Source organism: Schistocerca piceifrons, chromosome 9 (assembly GCF_021461385.2).
Source record: "Schistocerca piceifrons isolate TAMUIC-IGC-003096 chromosome 9, iqSchPice1.1, whole genome shotgun sequence".
Lineage (NCBI taxonomy): Eukaryota > Metazoa > Arthropoda > Insecta > Orthoptera > Acrididae > Schistocerca > Schistocerca piceifrons.
Genome location: NC_060146.1, coordinates 62,939,102 through 62,958,631, shown reverse-complemented (window position 1 = coordinate 62,958,631; position 19,530 = coordinate 62,939,102). Strand labels below are relative to the sequence as shown.

The following is a 19,530-nucleotide window of genomic DNA, read 5'->3' as shown; positions in this document are numbered from 1 at the left end:
GTAATATCTCTGCAACAGAAAATGGCAACTGTAAACTCCTGGGTGTATATGTTGATGAAAATTTGCGATGGACATACCACATTAATTTTGTATGCGGAAAAGTCAGTAGTGCCATATATCTCCTCAGCCAGCTCGCAAAGATAGTTCCTAGCCAAGCACTGAAATTAGTATATTATGGAACACATTACCCCTTTCTCAATTATGGAATTGAACTATGGGGCTGTGCAGCTGATGTACACTTAAAAAGAATATTACTACTACAGGAAAGAGCAATAAGACTTATACATGGGATGGGACATAGAGATTCATGTTGTGAAGTGTTTGTGCAGCACGAATATCTGACAATATATTCTCTGTACATCTTCAAAATAGTTGTATTTTTTGTAAGTCAACCAACAGAAGCTATCAAGGGCAGTGATGTACACGATCACAACACTAGAACAAAGTGTAACTATTTCCATAACAGAACAACGTTAAAAATGACTGATAGAAGTCCATATATCAGTGGTTTGATTTGGTATAACAAGCTACCAAACTCTCTAAGAATGTACACGGGAAATGTTTTTAAAACAAAATTAAAATCTTTTCTAATAGAAAAATGTTTATATTCTTTCAATGAATTTTAAGATAGTGATTGTAACATGAGACATTTGCATATCAGTTGTAATGTGATAAATGTAAAAAATAGACATAAGAAGCAACAGCTACAAAATACAGTGTATTTTATAAGTATAAATATATCCATACTATTAAGTCTGATGTTTGCAAAAGCCATCGTTACGATGGCTCCATGCAAAGAAAATGTAAATAAAAATAAATAAATAAATAAATAAATGTAATCCATAATACTGTAGATTGCTTTCCACATCTTGTCAAGTATATTATTCATTTTTATCTGTATGCAGGGACCATAAATATCCTTCAAAAATGTGAATGGTGAACTTTATCATTTGAATGAATATTATAACTTGTATTTAACATCAAACTATGAAATTAAAATGTTCAGAATGCTGCAACTAAAAAAAATTGTGCTACTAAATACTGGTTTATACATTATATGTCTTTATGTGAAAACTGGTATTAATTAGTGAAACAAAGTCATTAATGAATTAGTTGGGTACCTGGTGTTGCCCTGGTATGTTCTATTATTCCTTCTCCTCCTTCCCTCTCTCCGCTCATCTCCTCATTCCCTCATATCCCCTAAACTGCGTATCATACAATGACATAACTTTGAAGGTGCATTCAGCAGCATACGTCAATACCATCTGCTAAATGTGTTGCGAATAGCATTAGTTGCAAAGAAGCAATAAATGTAAAAGTCATTATGTCATGCTTGATGCTACACTTCTACTGCACGAAGAACTTTCATCATTTTGTGGGTGTTGCCAGTGAGAACCAGTTTTGTGAAGGTTTGAAATTATGTGTAAAGTTTGCTGCAAGTCAATAAGGTCTCTTGTTCTCAAATTATGGACAATGCACAAAGCAGCTATACACTATGCAACAAACAGTGTGGAAGTATGGAATAAATACACTGAAGGTTGTATATGCATTGTATTCACTACTTTGAATCGTATCACACACCACGTATCAACCGAGAAAAGTATTTACACAAATATGATACAATTCAAAAGTCAAATAGTAATTCGTATAATACTCTTCAAATCCATAAGTATCTTGTACTACACACTATGTTAAGTTGCCTATGTTCTTACAAAGGTTTAAAGCTATCTCTTTACCAAAATTCATAAAAATCAGTACAGCAGGTTAGTAATAACAAATTTAAACATCACGAATGATGCAGCAGTTTTTCACACATTTCTGTGTTTATGACATCGTACATTCTGAGCTGTGTGTTGTATACACACTGATGGGAAAAAAATTGGAACACCAAAAAATAATAAACACAGAGTAATGAAATTTCAGGAATACATCTGTCTAAGTAGCATTTTTAAGTGATTAACATTGCAAGATCACAGGTTAATGCAAACAATAGAAATGCCATTGGTAATGTGAAATTCTGATACCTTAATGATTGGTGTAGCTGCCCAAATGTTTAATGCAAGTGTGTAAACGTGCACGCATTGTCTCGTACAGGTGCCAGATGTCAGTTTGTGGGATGGAGCTCCACGACTGTCACACTCGGTCGGGCAGTACAGGGACGGCTGAGGCCATTTGTGGATTACGCGGGAGTTATTGTCCGACGATGTCCTTTACGTACTCGATTGGAGACAGATTTGGTGCTCGAGCAGGTCAAGTGTCACTCTGTAGACGAGTTACGTAGGTATGTGAGTGTTATCCTGCTGGAAAATGCCCCCTCCTATGCTGTTCATGAATGGCAGCACAACAGATTGAATCACAAGACTGATGTACAAATTAGCAGTAAGGGTGCAGGGGATAACCACAAGAGTTTTCCTGCTGTCATACAAAATCACAACCCACACCACAACTGCAGGTGCCGGTCGTGTGTCTCTATTAGACTGGAGAGTTGCATGCTGGCCCTCAACTGGCCTCCTAACCGACACACACCTATCACTGAGACCAAAGCAGAACTAGCTTTCATCATAAAACACAGCAGACTTCCATCCTGCCCTCCAACGAGTTGGGGTCTGTGACAAGCACACTACAGAGCATCTAGCTGGGGGCTGTCCTTGAAGTAAACAATTTGTAACAGTTTGCTGTGTCACTGCGGTGCCAGATGCTGCTCAAATTGCCGCTGCAGACGCTGTTCGACGCGGCAGAGCCGTACGCCGAACATGACGGTCTTCCCTCCCGGTAGTGCCACGAGGTGGTCCGGATTGCGGTCATCTTGCGACTGTATATTCTGTGACCACCACCACCAGCAATCGTGTACAATTGTTACATTCGTGCCATGTCTTTCTACAATATCAAAGAAAGGACATCCAGCTTCTCACAGCCCTACTGTACGACCTCGTTCACACTCTGTGACCTGTCGATATGGCGACTCTGTTGCCTTCGAGGCATTCTCGAGTAACATCGACTCACTACCTCCTATCTCAAAGGCAACTAACACTCAAGACTGTTTAAAGCAAGCCAGATTTTCATCCTCACAGTGGTGTTACTAGCGTCATTCTTAGGCGACTGGCGCGAAATATGAATGGACATTGTGTTTCAGACAACATGCCTACTAATTTTCATTTATGTCGCAAAACTCCTCCATGGTATTGCAGTTTTTTTCCGTCCGTATTGATATAATTTTGTAGGTATTTTCAGTGGTATACTTGAACACTGTCTGCAAAATACCGTTAGCAATAAGGACGTAATAAGTTAAAGCGTCATGCCTGATGCGAGAATGAAGAGCAAAAATGTAGTAAGCGATGAACTTTTTTTCTTTCATCATTATGTGGAGGGTGACAGCGAGAAAACGTTTCGTAAAGGTTTGAAATTATGTGTAAGGTTCGTTGCAATTCATTAAGTGCTCTCATTTTCAATTACTTGACAAATAAGGTCTGAGTATTCGCGCGTTGTGACCTACACTTCTTTTTAACTCCACGCCACGCCACGCCACTCTCCCCCACCCCACGTGAAAGGTGGTTCGTAGCCCCACAAACGAGCCTTTGCTGACATCAAGTGAAGTGTGTACCAAGACTGGTTGAAATCGGTCATGTGGTTTGAGTGGATATGCGACACACACACACACACACACGCGACTGAACAGTCTGTTAAAATTTTAAATCTGACTTAATTCACGGAGGAATGTAGTAGACGGGTAAAACTTGACACACACTGTTGTAATGACATGAGGTTTTATTGAAACCGAAAACAGGTGCCAAAACTGGCCAACATGTGACGCATGAGGAGCGTGAAATGAGCTGTAGTGAAAGAGGGATTCAAAGGTGTTGGCAATCGCAGCTTGACCAGAAAAGACAAGATGGCGTTCCACCCCATACAGCTACACGTGTGAAAGATCTCTCTGCCATCGTTTATTGAGGATCGCGTGACTTGCTGAGCCGCCACTTTCCGTCATACACTATGTGATCAAAAGTATCCGGACACCCCTCCCCCCCCCCCCAAAAAAAACATACGTTTCTCATGTTAGGTGCATTGTGCTGCCACCTACTGCCATGTACTCCGTATCAGCGACCTCAGTAGTCATTAGACATTGTGAGAGAGCAGAATAGGGTGCTCCGTGAAACTCACGGACTTCAAACGTGGTCAGGTGATTGGGTGTCACTTGTGTCATACGTCTGTACCCGCGATTTGCACTCTCCTAGACACCCCTAGGTCCACTGTTTCCAATGTGATAGTGAAGTGGAAACGTGAAGGGGCACGACAGCACAAAAGCGTACAGGCCGGCTTCATCTGTTGACTGACAGAGACCGCCAACAGCTGAAGAGGGTCGTAATGTGTAACAGGCAGACATCTATCCAGACCATCACACAGGAATTCCAAACTGCATCAGAATCCACTGCAAGTACTGTGACAGTTAGGCGGGAGGTGAGAAAACTTGGGTTTCATGGTCGAGTGGCTGCTCATAAGCCACACATCACGCCGGTAAATCCCGAACGACGCCTCCCTTGGCGTAAGGAGCATAAACATTGGACAAATGAACAGAGGAAACACGTTGTGTGGAGTGACTAATCACGGTACACAAAGTGGCGATCCGATGGCAGGGTGTGGGTATGGCGAATGCCAGCCTGTGTAGTGCCACCGGTGATGGTGTTATCGTGTTATTTACATAAGGGGCTTTCGCCCCTTGTTGTTTTGCATGGCACTATCACAGCACTGGCCTACATTAATTTTTTAAGCACCTTCTTGTAGAGCAATTCGGGAATAGCGATTGCATCTTTCAACACGATCGAGCACCTGCTGATAATGCACGGCTTATGGCGGAGTGGTTACACGACAATAACATCCCTGTAATGGAAAGAGTCCTGACCTATCCTTAGAACACCTTTGGGATGTTCTGGAACGCCGACTTCGTGCCAAATCTCACCGACCGACATCGATACCTTTCCTCAGTGCAGCACTCCGTGAAGAATGGGCTTGGGCCAACACCATATTGAATTCCAGCTTTGCCGATGCGTGAATATTGTGGCATGTGTGTCTATTGTGTACCTCACCTCTCTGCCTTACTCATTTCCAACACGCGTGTCAATTTTTATCTCTGTGTCTACATTATTCCGTTAAGTGTCGAATTTTCAAATGTTAAAGGACTTTTGGGTCACTCTGTACAAACATACATTTTTGTAATACGTATGAATAACTCTTTTTCCGTCATATAACCAATACGGAGGACCTAACTACTCTGAAGTCAACAGCAAAAAATCAGTAAAAATCCGTCTAGTAATGTTGGAGGTTAGCGAATAGACACGACGGTTTTACAGATTAATTATTAGCGTAGATAAAACTCACTGAGCTTATGTCCAATTCAAACGGGAAAACAAAGGTAAGAAATCCAGAACCACACCAACGTGAAAACATGCATTTATGACAAAAATGATGATTTTCAGAAATAGGAGATATATTAGAACTCGTACAGATTTACCTCTCTCTACCCGCGGTGGAACAGGTACATTGTTGAACACTTTTCGGAAATCTGGGAATACAGTATGTGCCTGTTGGCCTACATCTGTTGAAGAGGAAATGTACTGCCTGCTGTGGTTTAAAAAAAACTCCAGCATGCATTGCACAGAGGCTTGCAGAGCACGCATCTATGTGCAGAGGTAACTATTTCAGATAAAAACGAAGCTTGCCACCTTCTCACGTTCCTGTGTGACACTGCGCAATTCTTACAAGGTGCGTTCCAGTTCTACGGTCTCCTGTTTTCTTCTGCACAGTATAGTCACACAAAAAATTTGAAACTTCTGTCATTTCTCATTGTAGTATCCATGCAGCCATACGCACTACGGTATGATTCTTTGGCCACTGTAAATGTATCTACAGGAGTCTGTGTTGACTAATGGGAAATAACTGAAGCAACAAGGGTACAGCTGGAGACTGTGCACACAAAGTGTGTATTTCCTCACTGGAAAGAGCCAAAAATCGTTCGAGGCCGGGACAGGCGAGTAACGAGCGCAAGAAACCACTTCAAAGTGGTTTTCATGAAGAAACTCCTACATCACATATGCCCGATGCGCTGGGGCATTGTCTTTTTGAAAGAGCAGACGTGCAGCGATTTCCGACCACTTTTCCCCTCAACGCTGGAGGGAGATTGCTCCTCAAAATATTTTAGTGTCTTCTACCTGTCACTGTATTGCCCTCTGAAACTTAATGAGTAAGGATTACGTCACTGTTGTCCCAAAACACGGACGTCATAAATTTTTCAGTAGTGGGCCTTGCACGATTTCTATTTTGTGACAGTGAGCGTGTATTTTCACTGAGCTGATTGATGCTTTGTAACAGGATTGAAAAACAACATCTATGTCTCGTCAGTTGTGACAATTGTTGAAAAGAAAGTTGCATTAATGCCGCCGCACATATCAACATTGCCTGACAAATTACCACCCACGCAGCCTTGAGGTATTAGTGGGAATCACTCATTTCCAGGTCATTTTGCAGGGCTGTGTGCGCACAGATCACACGGAAATATCACATACGGAGGCAATATCTTTCACACTCAGTCAGCGATGCTGAACTGCCTCCAGTCGCCGCATTACCATGTCAGATTGGCCGGTACGACGCAGTGATTTAGTTTAATGAATGAAATACACCGCCTGGACCTCTACTTTTGATAACTGGTTTCAATCTGACTAGATCAGATCAAAACATGGCATGTAAAGGCCGTATGAATTTAACCTTTGTACTATTAACTCTTCACGTTTCATCTAGACAAAGGCCTTGCAGCAGTGGATACACCGGTTCCCGTGAGATCACCGAAGTTAAGCGCTGTTGGGCGTGGCCGGCACTTGGATGGGAGACCATCCAGCTGCCATGCGCTGTTGCCGTTTTTCGGGGTGCGCTCAGCCTCGTGATGCCAATTGAGGAGCTACTCGACCGATTAGTAGCGGCTGGTCAAGAATACCATCAATACGACCGGGAGAGGGGTGTGCTAACCCACGCCCCTCCTATCCGCATCCTCCACTGAGGATGACACGGCGATCGGATGGTCCCGGTAGGCCACTCGTGCCCTGAAGACGGAGTGCATGTTTCATCTGGTACCATAAGGTTGTGTAACTTACAGAAGGCTATGTAACATTTATCACGACAGCAATGTATCTGGTTAATTGTAAAGTTATGCTGCTGTATAGTGTGGAAATAAATATTCTAATGGCGGAGTGTGAAAATAAAACAGCACTGTCTGACAGATTTACCAAGTTTCACTGGAAGCTTTACACGATTGATGAATTAAATGAAATGTTTTATACAGTTACGAAAAGCGAGGCAATCAACGTTAACATATTGCTGTACTAATAATATGAAAAAAATTACCGAATTCGAGAATTACAGGTTTTCGAAATATTAAAAGATTGATTATAAGAAGGCGAAAATGAGATGCAAGTAGTGAATGTACCACATATCATGGAAAATTATTTAAAGTTTTTATCTCTACATAAAATGTATTCACAGTTTCACCTTCATAATGGAACGACGACATTTTAGACACAAGGACGACAACATATGGAGGTTTGGGCGTGGCCGTGAAGCGTTCTTAGTTAGGCGAAGTGGTTACGGAAAACGCTCGCGGCAAGCGGGGAATCCGTCTTCAAGTCCCGGTCCCACATAAATTTTCAATATCGTAATTCCATTACACAGCTGAAGGCTGTCCAGATTCGCAACAGCGAATCCATTTCATGTATTTCATCACAACTGTAGTCACCGCAGTGCCTGTTCCTTTGAAAATGCATGCCCTGCAACGTGTTGATCTCGTCTTTGTTTGACACTGTACAAACGAACGAGCAAGCCAGTTCATCTCTGGTTAACTCTATAGCAACGAAAAAGGAACAACTAACCCGATACCGCCCGCCAACGTAATATCCGAGTACTAATAATAAATATTCCCAGTCAGAACCTGCGAGTACACAGGAAGTAATAATACAGGGTGTACCAAAAAGGATCATTCGATATTTAAAAAATCATAATAGTTATGTTATTCGAGACATGTGCGTGAACAACGTACTGTTGGAATAGAGTAAACTCTCGAGTTTTGGTACATGGTTGCCGCTAGGTAGCAGCAGTGTGCGCCCACTTCTAGAGTTGGGCAACACGATTCTTTTTCCCGATTAGATTCCCACGACTCAATCTCACATTGCGAATCGATTCCTACTATTCGTTCACGATGCATTCTAGTCTGTGATGGCACGATTCTTACGGAATGCAAAAAGTTCTACATCTTACTCACAGATGGCAGGACATGTCTGAAATTGTCAATGGGGTTAGAATCGAACTGTGTCATGATAACATAAGCCAGAAATGATTTATTTATGAGTAAACATGCATATGACGTTACAAGTCTGATTCTCGATTTATACGTGTAATGCCTTAATTGATGAAAGGTCAAGTTTGATTTGATTGTATCTATTGTTTTATTTCAGTATGCCAGGAAAGAGGAGTCGATTTGTGCGAAAGGTGGTGCAAAATTGCTTCCTTTTGTTCACACTAGACTTGGCCACTGTTTCTATGTGTCGATACAGTGTATCGATACGTGGAACTATTTCAGTGTTTCGGAACGGTTGTGGTTCAGTTTCGAAACAGTGGTGTTTCATTCCGCCCCTGTTTCGGATAACCGGACCAGATTCGATCTCGAGCCAGACACAGAAACTGTATCGTTGTTTCAAAATAAGGCTGTTTCAGTCCACCTGTGCTTGGAACGGACTAATTGTATCGAAACAGTGATGTTTCATTCCGCTCTGTGTCGGACGAGATTCGGGCTCGGCACAGGTACTGAAACACAACATACCACTTCATGAAACACTTTCAAGAGTGTCGAAATCTTTTTGAGAAGCAATAGCATGAAGCTTAAGATATCCGAAAATAAAGCTTAGTTTCTAGCTTACTGTCCTATTACGAAATGGCGTAACATCTGCTTTATAAACACTAACCAAACAACAAAACAACGCATACTATTCACATTCAAAATAATAAATATGTGAAAATCATTCAGTTAAATTACACTTTTTTATAACATACGCTTTTCTGTTCATGTACAGTAATCACATTAAGAAACGCAAGTAAGCCTACAACATTTTGAATAAAAAAAGGCGTAGAGTGACAGTTATTAGACAATTACATAAATTTGATGTAGGTATAATTGCAAGCAATCTGTTTGACGTATCACTGATAGTGTAATGGTGAACGGGAAAGGCTGGGAAGCATGGTGAATTTATAGTAACGGTTCGAAGCACCTTGAAAGACAAAATTTTTTTCTGTTATACTTTGTTATTTATTCGAATTATTTGGCGTTATTTGTGAGTCCATAGTCACTGTGCCTATTATCCACAATGATTCCCTTTGTGTGAACGGAAATTAGCAAGATGGGTATATTACCCATACTAACAGAATATGGGAATCCCAGTAGCATATCCGTTGTTTCTGCAGTTTGCTCCCACTTCCAGCTCCGTTCGTGGTGGTTCTTCTGTCTTCAGCTATGGCTGTCCTCAGCCAATTGAAAAGTATGGAAGTCACACGACACGAAAGCAGCGCATTTGCTGCAGGAAATACTAAACTGCCAAGACGCCTAAGTGATAGTTTCATGCTTTCTGCGATATGATTAGCGCTCTCGCACCTCATTTGTGTTTCTATGGACATACTTATAGAGTAGGCATTCAAGATGATAAAATGTGTAGGTTTATTAGATTACAAAACACAAACTGTTTCACTGTTTCGAAACAGCGTATCGAAACATTACATTGTACTGTTTCATTTGTTTCGAAACAGTTACGTGTTTCAGTTTGCCCATCTCTAGTTCACACGCGTCCTCCACTTGACTGCCATCTGGCGGTCGTAATCATTCGGCACGACTCGGCATGATTCGGAAGTTGCCTTCGAAGCATAGCCTACTAAGAATCGATGAATCGTTGGAACTTGGAATCGTCACGACTCGGAAGCACGCATTCGTTCTTACGATTCTTTTGAACGACGATTCGTCCGTATCACGATTCGATTCTTACGATTCTTTATTTGGAGTCGTTCAAATGAACGACTCATTCACGAATCGCCACAACTCTACCCACTTCAGTTCTCGTAAAAATGGTGTCGGCACAACAGAAAGCGTTTTGTGTTCTACGTTTTGCGCAGTGCAGGTTATTTATAGCTGTTCAGCTTCAGCAAGACTTTCGTATCAGGTATAATATGGATCCTCTTACGGCGCGGAGCGCTAGACGATGGCACGAGCAATTCCGAGGAACAGATTGTGTAAAACCAAATTACCGGGCCGTCCCAGACTGTCTGACACAGATGTTGAACGCATCCGCCATAGTTTCACAAGCCACAGTTTCACAAGAAGTCCGCAGAAATCCGTTCGCCGTGCAGGTTGATAGCTCAACATGCCCCTGATGTCCGACTGACGTGTGGTGCGTCAACGATTACACATGTAACCATACAAAATTCAGCTACTGCAGCCTCTTCGCGAAGACGACAAACAACGTGTGGAGTTCTGTAATTTCGTCCTTGGTAAATTGGAAGATGACAGTTTCCTTTTACGCTTAGTGCTTAGTGACATGGCAACAATACATTTGAATGGAAAGGTAAACTGTCATAATGTGGGTATGGAATAGCCACATTAGTTGTACAACATGAGAGGGACCCTCCAAAATTTAATGGGTTCTGTGTAAGTTAACAGGAAAAGGTTTATGGTCCAGAACACTGTTACAGGAATTACAGGAAGCACATATCTCGATATGCTTTCGAAGTTTCTTTTACCACAGCTGGACACTGATTTGAACGACTTTACCCACAAAATGGGGGACTGGCGTGTGGAAGTGCGGGAATTTTTAAACCAAAGGAAAGAGCAAACTCTTTACATGGTTCCCGCTAGGTAGCAGCAGTGTGCGCCCACTTCAGTTCTCTAAAAATGGTGTCGGCACAACAGAACGCGTTTTGTGTTCTACGTTTTGCGCAGTGCGGGTTATTAATAGCTGTTCAGCTTCAGCAAGAGTTTCGTATTAGGTATGGTACGGATCCTCCTACGGCCTTACATTACTGGCCTCTAAGGTCACCGAACCTCGCTGTATGTGATTATTTCACATCGGGGACAGGCTACAACCCTGTCTCACTCCCTTCCCAGCCACTGCTTGTCTTTCATGTCCCTCAACTCTAATAACTGCCATCTGCTTTCTGTACAAATTGTAAATAGCCTTTCGCTCCCTGTATTTTACCCCTGCCACCTTCAGAATTAGAAAGAGAGTATTCAATCAACATTGTCAAAAGCTTTCTCTAAGTCTACAAATGCTAGAAACGTAGGTTTGCCTTTCCTTAATCTTTCTTCTAAGATAAGTCGTAGGGTCAGTGTTGCCTCACGTGTTCCAACATTTCTACTGAATCCAAACTGATCTTCCCCGAGGTCGGCTTCTACCAGTTTTTCCACATGTTTATTAGTTTTAGAAATAGAGACGTGCCAAATCGGTTGATTCTTTTTGATACGCACTGTATAGCTATATTTTTATACATGTAACTATAGAAATATGATGCTTGTTGTACGCAAGCACACGGTCACATAATAACGAGGCACACCACGGCGACAGACCTGCCATTACCTCAAGTTACTGCACTTCAACATACCTGCCATTGCCTTCAGTTACTGTAATTCAACATGTGAGATCCCTGTTGGTGACATCCAGTAGCACACGGCATGCACAGCAGAGACTACGGTGAACTCACCCCCAGTCGCAGCCTCACACAGTCGTGCTCGTTGTCTGGGAAGACGAAGCCCATGTGTACGAAGAGGTCGGAGTTGGGCCGCACGCCATAGTGTATGAAGACCTGCTCGCCAGCCGTGAAGTTGCGGAAGGCGAAGCACTCGCTGCGGTTCTGCGTCGGACTGAAGTCAGTTGACAGCTGAGGACACAAGAGAGCATCATGAGGTCGGGTGGGCTGAGGCAGTCAATGCATATATTGTGTGAACATAATCTGGATAAGAATGGACTTGGGCAGCCATCTTTTGTGCCCGTCCACCAAGAACCGATATTAGCAGAAACACGTGCAGATAGGTACACCATATTATGTGGAAGGAAACTGAAAGTAGTTGAGTAAAAACGCCGAACCTTCTCCCGTTGTGAAATGGAGACACACAACACACACACACACACACACACACACACACACACACACACACACACACACACACCTTCTCCCGTTCTGAAATGGAGACACACACACACATATTCTCCCCCCCCCCCCCCTCTCTCTCTCTCTCTCTCTCTCTCTCTCTCTCTCTCTCTCTCTCTCTCTCTCTCTCCCTCCCTCCTCTCACAGGACTTCGTTCTTTCAGTTACATCTAGGCGAGCTGGGCGTTAGGCAAAAGGCTTCCCGAATGGTAAAATTTGAAAGTTGTATCTAATTTTGGCATTTGCCTGATAACCGTGAGAAACTTATTACAGGAAAAACAAACAAAATATGCACAGAATGAGGCGATGGAAATTACTTTTAATTTGTACAAGTAACGCATGTGGTCGAAATTCGACAAATAGGGTTAGTGGACCCGATCTGCGATAAAAAAGTCATTCATCTCGAAGGTGATGAAATTTTAGCCTTGGATCTGATTCAGAGCAAATTCTGCATCGTAGCTACGTGTATTCTTGAAGCAATTCTTTTAGTTCTCTTTAATTGTTCGATCATTTGAAGTGAGTCCTTGATACAGTGCAGTGAAAAATGAAGTTTGTGTTAACGGCAGCAAATTAACTTTTCCCTTATGACAACAATATGTGAATACCGTTCTGTCGCATAAAATGGCCTCTGGTGCGAAACGATTTGCATTACAAATTCTGCATTGTAAATTCATCAACAGCAGTTATAACCCTCAAAACTATTTGCAATTACGTTCGGCGCACATTTAAATGTATCTCTCAAATCAAAGACAGAATTATCACTGTCAACGTTCACATGATTCGTATCACTTTGTTTACGCAAAAATTGTGTCTGTCTAGGTCTGCCTGTTTCACTCCGACCCATCAGCGTTCTCCTAAGCATAGCCTAAAACAAATATAGTTTCCGTATAATAAGGGAAGTCAGACGTCGAAGTTATTCCAAATGAATAAATTAAAAATTAGGTACTTAACTTCAAATTTTCTGCTAACGGTGGCAAATGACCACAAAGTTACACTTACAGAAAAGTAAACGAAATAACGACGCCAATACATAGCTTTATTTACAGACTTCGTTGCTAGATAGTTTGATTTCCACTGCTGACAACATCATCGACCTGGGGGACCTAGCAGTTTTCGAACTGTAGCTGCCCGCTATGCGTGTGTTACTACAAATGAGTCATATAAACATGAATGTCCCTAGAATGCGATTTCACGAAATGCTGTTACTTTCGTGTCATTCCTACCATACCACCTGATCGGTACATTGGGCAGAAGTTCGTAGCACTTCAATTTTCAATGTCCACGTCTGGGCAGTGGCGGATACATATGGGGGCGAGCGCGGGGCATTTGTTTTCTTGTACAGAGAACCTTCGAGGTCGACAATGAAGGAGGATCGACTTAATGGCTTAGCTCTGTTAAACACTCACCGTGACACTGATTGTCCTGTTGACGATGAAATTAACCAATTTGCCAGAAAGAATAGGCGCACAGAATTCATCATTTGAGGAAGAGAACCAGAGACCACAATTGTAACTTTTTTATATCATAAGATGGCATTGTCTTGTATATGTAATAGTAAGTTTAAATAAAACTTTATTAAACTTTGGATGTGACGTGATTATTTATTACGGTAAAAGTAAAGATAGTTCAAGGTATCTTTAGCGCCCCCTCCTTGAGGTTTTTCTATATTTGCCACTGCGTCTGGGAGGTAGAGAAGGTATCACCAGAGCTTTGAATATGAAAGCATCTACTTTCATTTGCCACTTTTAACAGCTACATACACACGATTTTTCTTTGTGTACATCCATGGCAAAGTACCTTTCGAATTACATAAGTTTGACCTCCTTACATAATTAATATTAAAAATCGCCAGTTTAATATTGGTATTCACGTATTAACATTATGATCTGGAACAATGACGTCAACTGCCCCACACAACACCTGAAAATTTTGTGTGTGTGTGTCACGTCTGAAGCACGTGACTTGAATCGTTCACTCAGAAGACTCTCAACAGCGATCGCTAATGGGACTAGCTATTTAGATACAAGTTGGAGAGCAGTGCGCGGCTTCCAAACGATAATCATTTGTTTTTGGTCGCTACTAACCTTAGTTCTCGACATTGTGTGCAGACAGTACCCTCAATGAACGTGTCAATAAATTTTAACCGCTTGGAGCTGAATTACACATAACGTTTCTGTAACGTTTAGCTCCTCGAGTTACATCTGCTTTCATCGACGAGTGCGCATACGCAATGAACACAGCGTAGTCTGCTGGCTCATGGTGAATAGATTGGATGTGTGATGAAGGTTGTCGGTACTTGCCGAGACCATTCGATTTCTAATGTTACAGTTACTCCCGTCAACTACTGGGCTGAGTGTCTTCTCAGAATGAACAATTTGTACTGGAGAGCGCGATGTCCATGTGTCTCCGTCGAAACAGTTGCCACTATTGTGAAAATTGTTTCTACTTAACACAACTTTAGTCACATGGTTTTGGTATCTTCGAGAATGAATACGAGTGCTTTCAAACTACTTTCTATTTCTTTTCCTTTTACGACTTTCGACTTCGGACAACACCCATGAAGCCATCAAAATTTTGTAATATACTCCATCGCTGACAGCAACACAATGTGATGAATAATATTTGACAGTTATAAAGACCACTTATTAGTGCTTACCACTGTAGTATAAAATACAGTGTAAGACAAATGAATTCTGGTTCCCCGCTGATGAATCACAGATCTTACCTACACTTTAATTTGTCGTTCCGTAATAAACTGATAGAAATAAGAAAATTAGAGTATAAAATGCTCCCATCGTAGCACAAAAAAAGGCGACTATCTCCTAGACAGAGTTAGGGAAAGAAGGGAACTAGCTTTTCGAGTATCTGCCGGCTTTAAAGACATTTAAATCAAAACATCTTGACATATTCGCGCTTTTTTTTACTTGTCAGTATAAGCACCCATCTCATGTACTATAATGCATGTAAAGTAACACGATTACATGTGCCACGTCTTATAACATGACACATGCCATTATGTAATCCAATATAGTATTAGTCATGTCGTGCAATATGACACAACGTGTTATTAAAGTTTAGGAAGCATGGATCTCCACTCTGGGATACTTCAATTACAGATGGACTAACCACTCTCTGATACTTCCTAGACCCCCACTCTCTGATACACTGTGTGATGAAACGTATCCGCACACTGGCTGAAAATGACTTACAAGTTCGTGGGTCCCTCCATCGCTAAAGCTAGAATTCAGTATGGCTTTGGCACATCCTTAGCCTTGATGACAGCTTCCACTCTCGCAGGCATACGTTCAATCAGGTGCTGGAAGGTTTCTTGGGGAATGGCAGCCCATTCATCACGGAGTGCTTCATTGAGGAGAGGTATCGATGTCGGTCGGTGAGGTATCGCACGAAGTCGGCGTTCCAAAACATCAGGTCAGGACTCTTTGCAGGCCAGTTCCTTACAGGGATTTCACTGTCATTCAACCACACCGCCTCAGGCCGTGTGTTATGAACAGGTGCTCCATCGTGTTGAAAGATGCAATCGCCATCGCCGAATTTCTCTTCAACAGTGGGATGCAAGAAGGTGGTTAAAACATCAATGTAGGTCTGTGCTGTGATAGTGCCACGCGAAACAACAATGGATGCAAGCTCCTTCCATGAAAAACACGACCACAGCATTACACCACCGTCTTCGAATTTTACTATTGACACGACACACGCTGGCAGATGACGTTCACCAGCATTCCCCATACCCACATCCTGATATCGGATCGCCTCATCGTGTACCGTGATTCGTCACTGCACACGACGCTTTTCCACTGTTAAATCGTCCAATGTTTACGCTCCTTACACCAAGCGAGGAGTCGTTTGGCATTTACCGGCGTGATGTGTGGCGAATGTGCAGCCGCTCGACCTTGAAATCCAAATTTTCTCAACTCCCGCCTAACTGTCATAGTACTTGCAGTCGATCCTGATGCAGTTTGGAATTCCTGTGTGGTGGTCTGGATAGATATGTGCCTGTTACACATTACGACCCTCTTCAACTGTCGGCGGTTTCTGTCAGTCAACAGACGAGGTCGGCCTATGCGCTTTTGTGCTGTACGTGTCCCTTCACGTTTCCACTGCACTATCACATTGGAAACAGCGGACCTAGGGATGTTTAGGAGTGTGGAAATTTCGCGTACAGACATATGACACCAGTTACACCCCGTCATCTGAACACGTTCCAAGTCCGTGAGTTCCGTGGAGAGCCCCATTCTGCTCTCTCACGAAGTCTAATGTCTACTAAGGTCGCTGATATGGAGTACCCGGCAGTTGGTGGCAGCACAATGCACTTAATATGCAAAACGTATGTTTTTGGAGGTGGCCGGATACTTTTGATCACATAGTGTGCTTCCTATTGTAGATGCATCCCACTCTCTAGAAGCACATATATTTGTGTCTATTTGTTTTTACACCCGTCACCATGTATGTTAACAGTAGATGGGTCTAAGAGCTCATTGCGCTGGGGAAGTACGGATAACTCATAAAAAACACGAATCGTTAAGACCTTTAATAAAAATTTCTTCGTAAGTGCCAACTAAGTCGAAAAGCTAGAAGCAACCGTTTACCATCCAACTCCGCCCTGGAATAATTTGTCTTTTTTGTGCTACGACAGGAGCATTTGCAACACTGATTCGCAACTTTTACTCAACGACAATTATGACGTTAAACCGCCATAGCTTGGCAACCGATGCAGGTTTCTGTTCATTCAGGCGACGACCGTTCCGGTATATGTTTTTATTCTCTTTCGAACCATAATGCTTATATCGTGACAGTAGACAACAATTAATGACATGTATTTGTATACCTTCTTACATAATTTAAACCGATTCTAACAAATCTGAAACATTGAAGCGGCACCCATATGAACTCAGAAGGAAAATATTTTTGCACGTAAAATTCGAATGAAGCTGAATTTTTGAAAGGGAGTTGTAATTTTATCGTAAGAATGCACTGTTCATTTCTCTGAGTCACTTTGTTTCCCCATATTCAATTCACGTAAAGACAAATCTCCGCAACGGATAGAGATTATTGGGTTAAAAAAGTCGTCTTGGCTTTATCCATTCACCTACGTTCGTGCAAAGTTTGAACCGATTCATCCAAGTTTAAAGTACAGACGTATCCCGTTTCAAAAACCTCAGAATAGAACAGGTTTTTCACATAAATTCAAACGAAGCAATCATTTTTCAAACAGTTAAAATTTACCTTACAGCCTCGTAGAATACAGAGGTGGACCAAATGTGAACCACAAGTCTCGCTCCACTCAGGAGTTATTTAAAGGTGACAGCTTTTGCACGCGAACTCCGAACGATGCATTTTCAGATAGTGCCATTATTTGAGCATTAATTTCAACACAATTAAAATGTTTTGCAAGAGGAATTAACCGATTCCCACAATTTGCCTGGGTATCAGCTCCGGTACAACCTAGCTTAAAATACTCAAACATAGTTACAGCTGGACAGATGTTCGAATGGCAGTAGAAATGGTCGCTGGTTCAGGATAAACCAGAAACTCTTTACCCCATGTTCCCACGTCAAATAGGAACCGAGCGTAAAGGCCTCCCCACCTGCGTCCCCCCCCCCCCCCAAAAAAAAAGCTCTGCGCGCGGGCTTTAAAGAAAAACAAGTCACAGCACTTCTGTGCTGCAGCGATACTGAGAAGCTTCAGCAAGATTTTCATATTCGTAGGTAGAGGTAAATGTGGTGTCACGAGCTCGCTCTCTGACAGAGGCGTATTTGAAGTTGTCCATGATTCTGTCCGAAGCAAGCCATGGTGACAATGAAACTTTTACTGTACTTGCACTCTTCATACCATGATTTGTTAGCAATAATGGTATAATCTCGGCGTAGCTTCGCCTCCTACACTGAAGAGCCCACGAAACTGGTACACCTGCCTAATATCGTCTCTGGCCCCCGCGAGCACGCAGAAGTGCCCCAACACGAAGTCGCATGGACTCAACTAATGTCTGAAATAGTTATGGAGGGAATTGACACAATGAATCCCGCAGGGCTGTCCATAAATCCGTAAGAGTACGAGGGGTGGAGATCTGTTCTGAACAGCACGTTGCAAGGTGTCCCAGATATGCTCAATAATGTTCATGTCCGGGGAGTTTGGTGGCCAGCGGAAGTGTTTCAACTCAGAAGTGTGCTCCTGGAGCCACTCTGAAGCAATTCTGGACGTGTGGGGTGTCACACTGTCCTGCTGGAATTGCGCAAGTCCGTCGGAATGCAAAATGGACAAGAATAGATGCAGGTGAGCAGACAGGACGCTTACGTACCAGGGGTCACATATCACTCCAATTGCACACGCTCCACACCATTACAGAGCCTCCATCAGACTGAATAATCACCTGCTGACATGCAGGATCCATGGATTCATGAGGTTGCCTCCGTACCTGTACACGTCCATCCCCTCGATACAATTTGAAACGATACCAGCTCGACCAGGCAACATGTTTCCAGTCATCAACAGTCCAATGTCGGTGTTGACGGGCCCAAACTTCGTGTCGTGCAGTCCTCAGTCATCAACGGTACACTAATGGGCCTTCGGCTCCGAAACCCCACAACTGCAGGACTGTATTCTGCCTGTTTACATGTCTCTGTACTGGAATACGCATGCCTATACCAGTTTCTTTGGCGCTTCACTCAACTTTGAAAGTCCTCCAAGTCAACCAAATACAGGAAACAAATACCAAATGGTCGCTTTCGATACTTTTACAAGTCAATCCTCCTCATCTCCATCCCCATCCCCAGACCTAGGAGCAGTGGGAGTATCTCACTCTCACAGTACTTTTATACAAGTAATGAGTAACGGAGATACCAATTTTGGTTGAAATTTCACGAAGCATTATGTCTACACTCCCACCCTCAGCTATGTGTGTGCTAGGTGTCTTTAGTAATTTGTTCCAGGTAGCAAGTGACACGCATGCCACGTTTTATAGAAACTGCTTTAGGCGTTATAGAGATATACTGGTTTGTCACTGTCTTTGCATCCCTCCTCGAGGATGGAACTTCACCGGGGATGTCACCAATGAGCCTAGCTACCCTAAAATGAATGTATTCTGTTCTATTATCGGTCGTTATCGAATGATGTTAATGTCACAGCTCCTCAACATCCACGTCCTCTCCTATGGGTATATTACCCCCACGGTATTTTTACACTATTAATTGTACAATTAACAGAAATAATAAGTAAAATATATACTAAATTTGGCTCAAATCACCCTCTTTTCATCCTCGCCTCTATGGAAGGTAGCTAATTCTTACCTTCA

The 19,530-nt window shown here is 42.5% G+C and overlaps 1 protein-coding gene across 1 annotated transcript in view; it reads right to left on the bottom strand.

Moving 5' to 3' along the window:
* Positions 1-19,530, bottom strand: part of LOC124716990 (actin-histidine N-methyltransferase) — a 413,484-nt gene that overhangs the window by 24,908 nt on the left and 369,046 nt on the right. Inside the window, exon 9 of the mRNA XM_047243613.1 lies at positions 11,776-11,952. Within this exon, the coding sequence (XP_047099569.1) occupies positions 11,776-11,952 (177 nt within the window). The remainder of the gene's footprint in view (positions 1-11,775; positions 11,953-19,530) is intronic.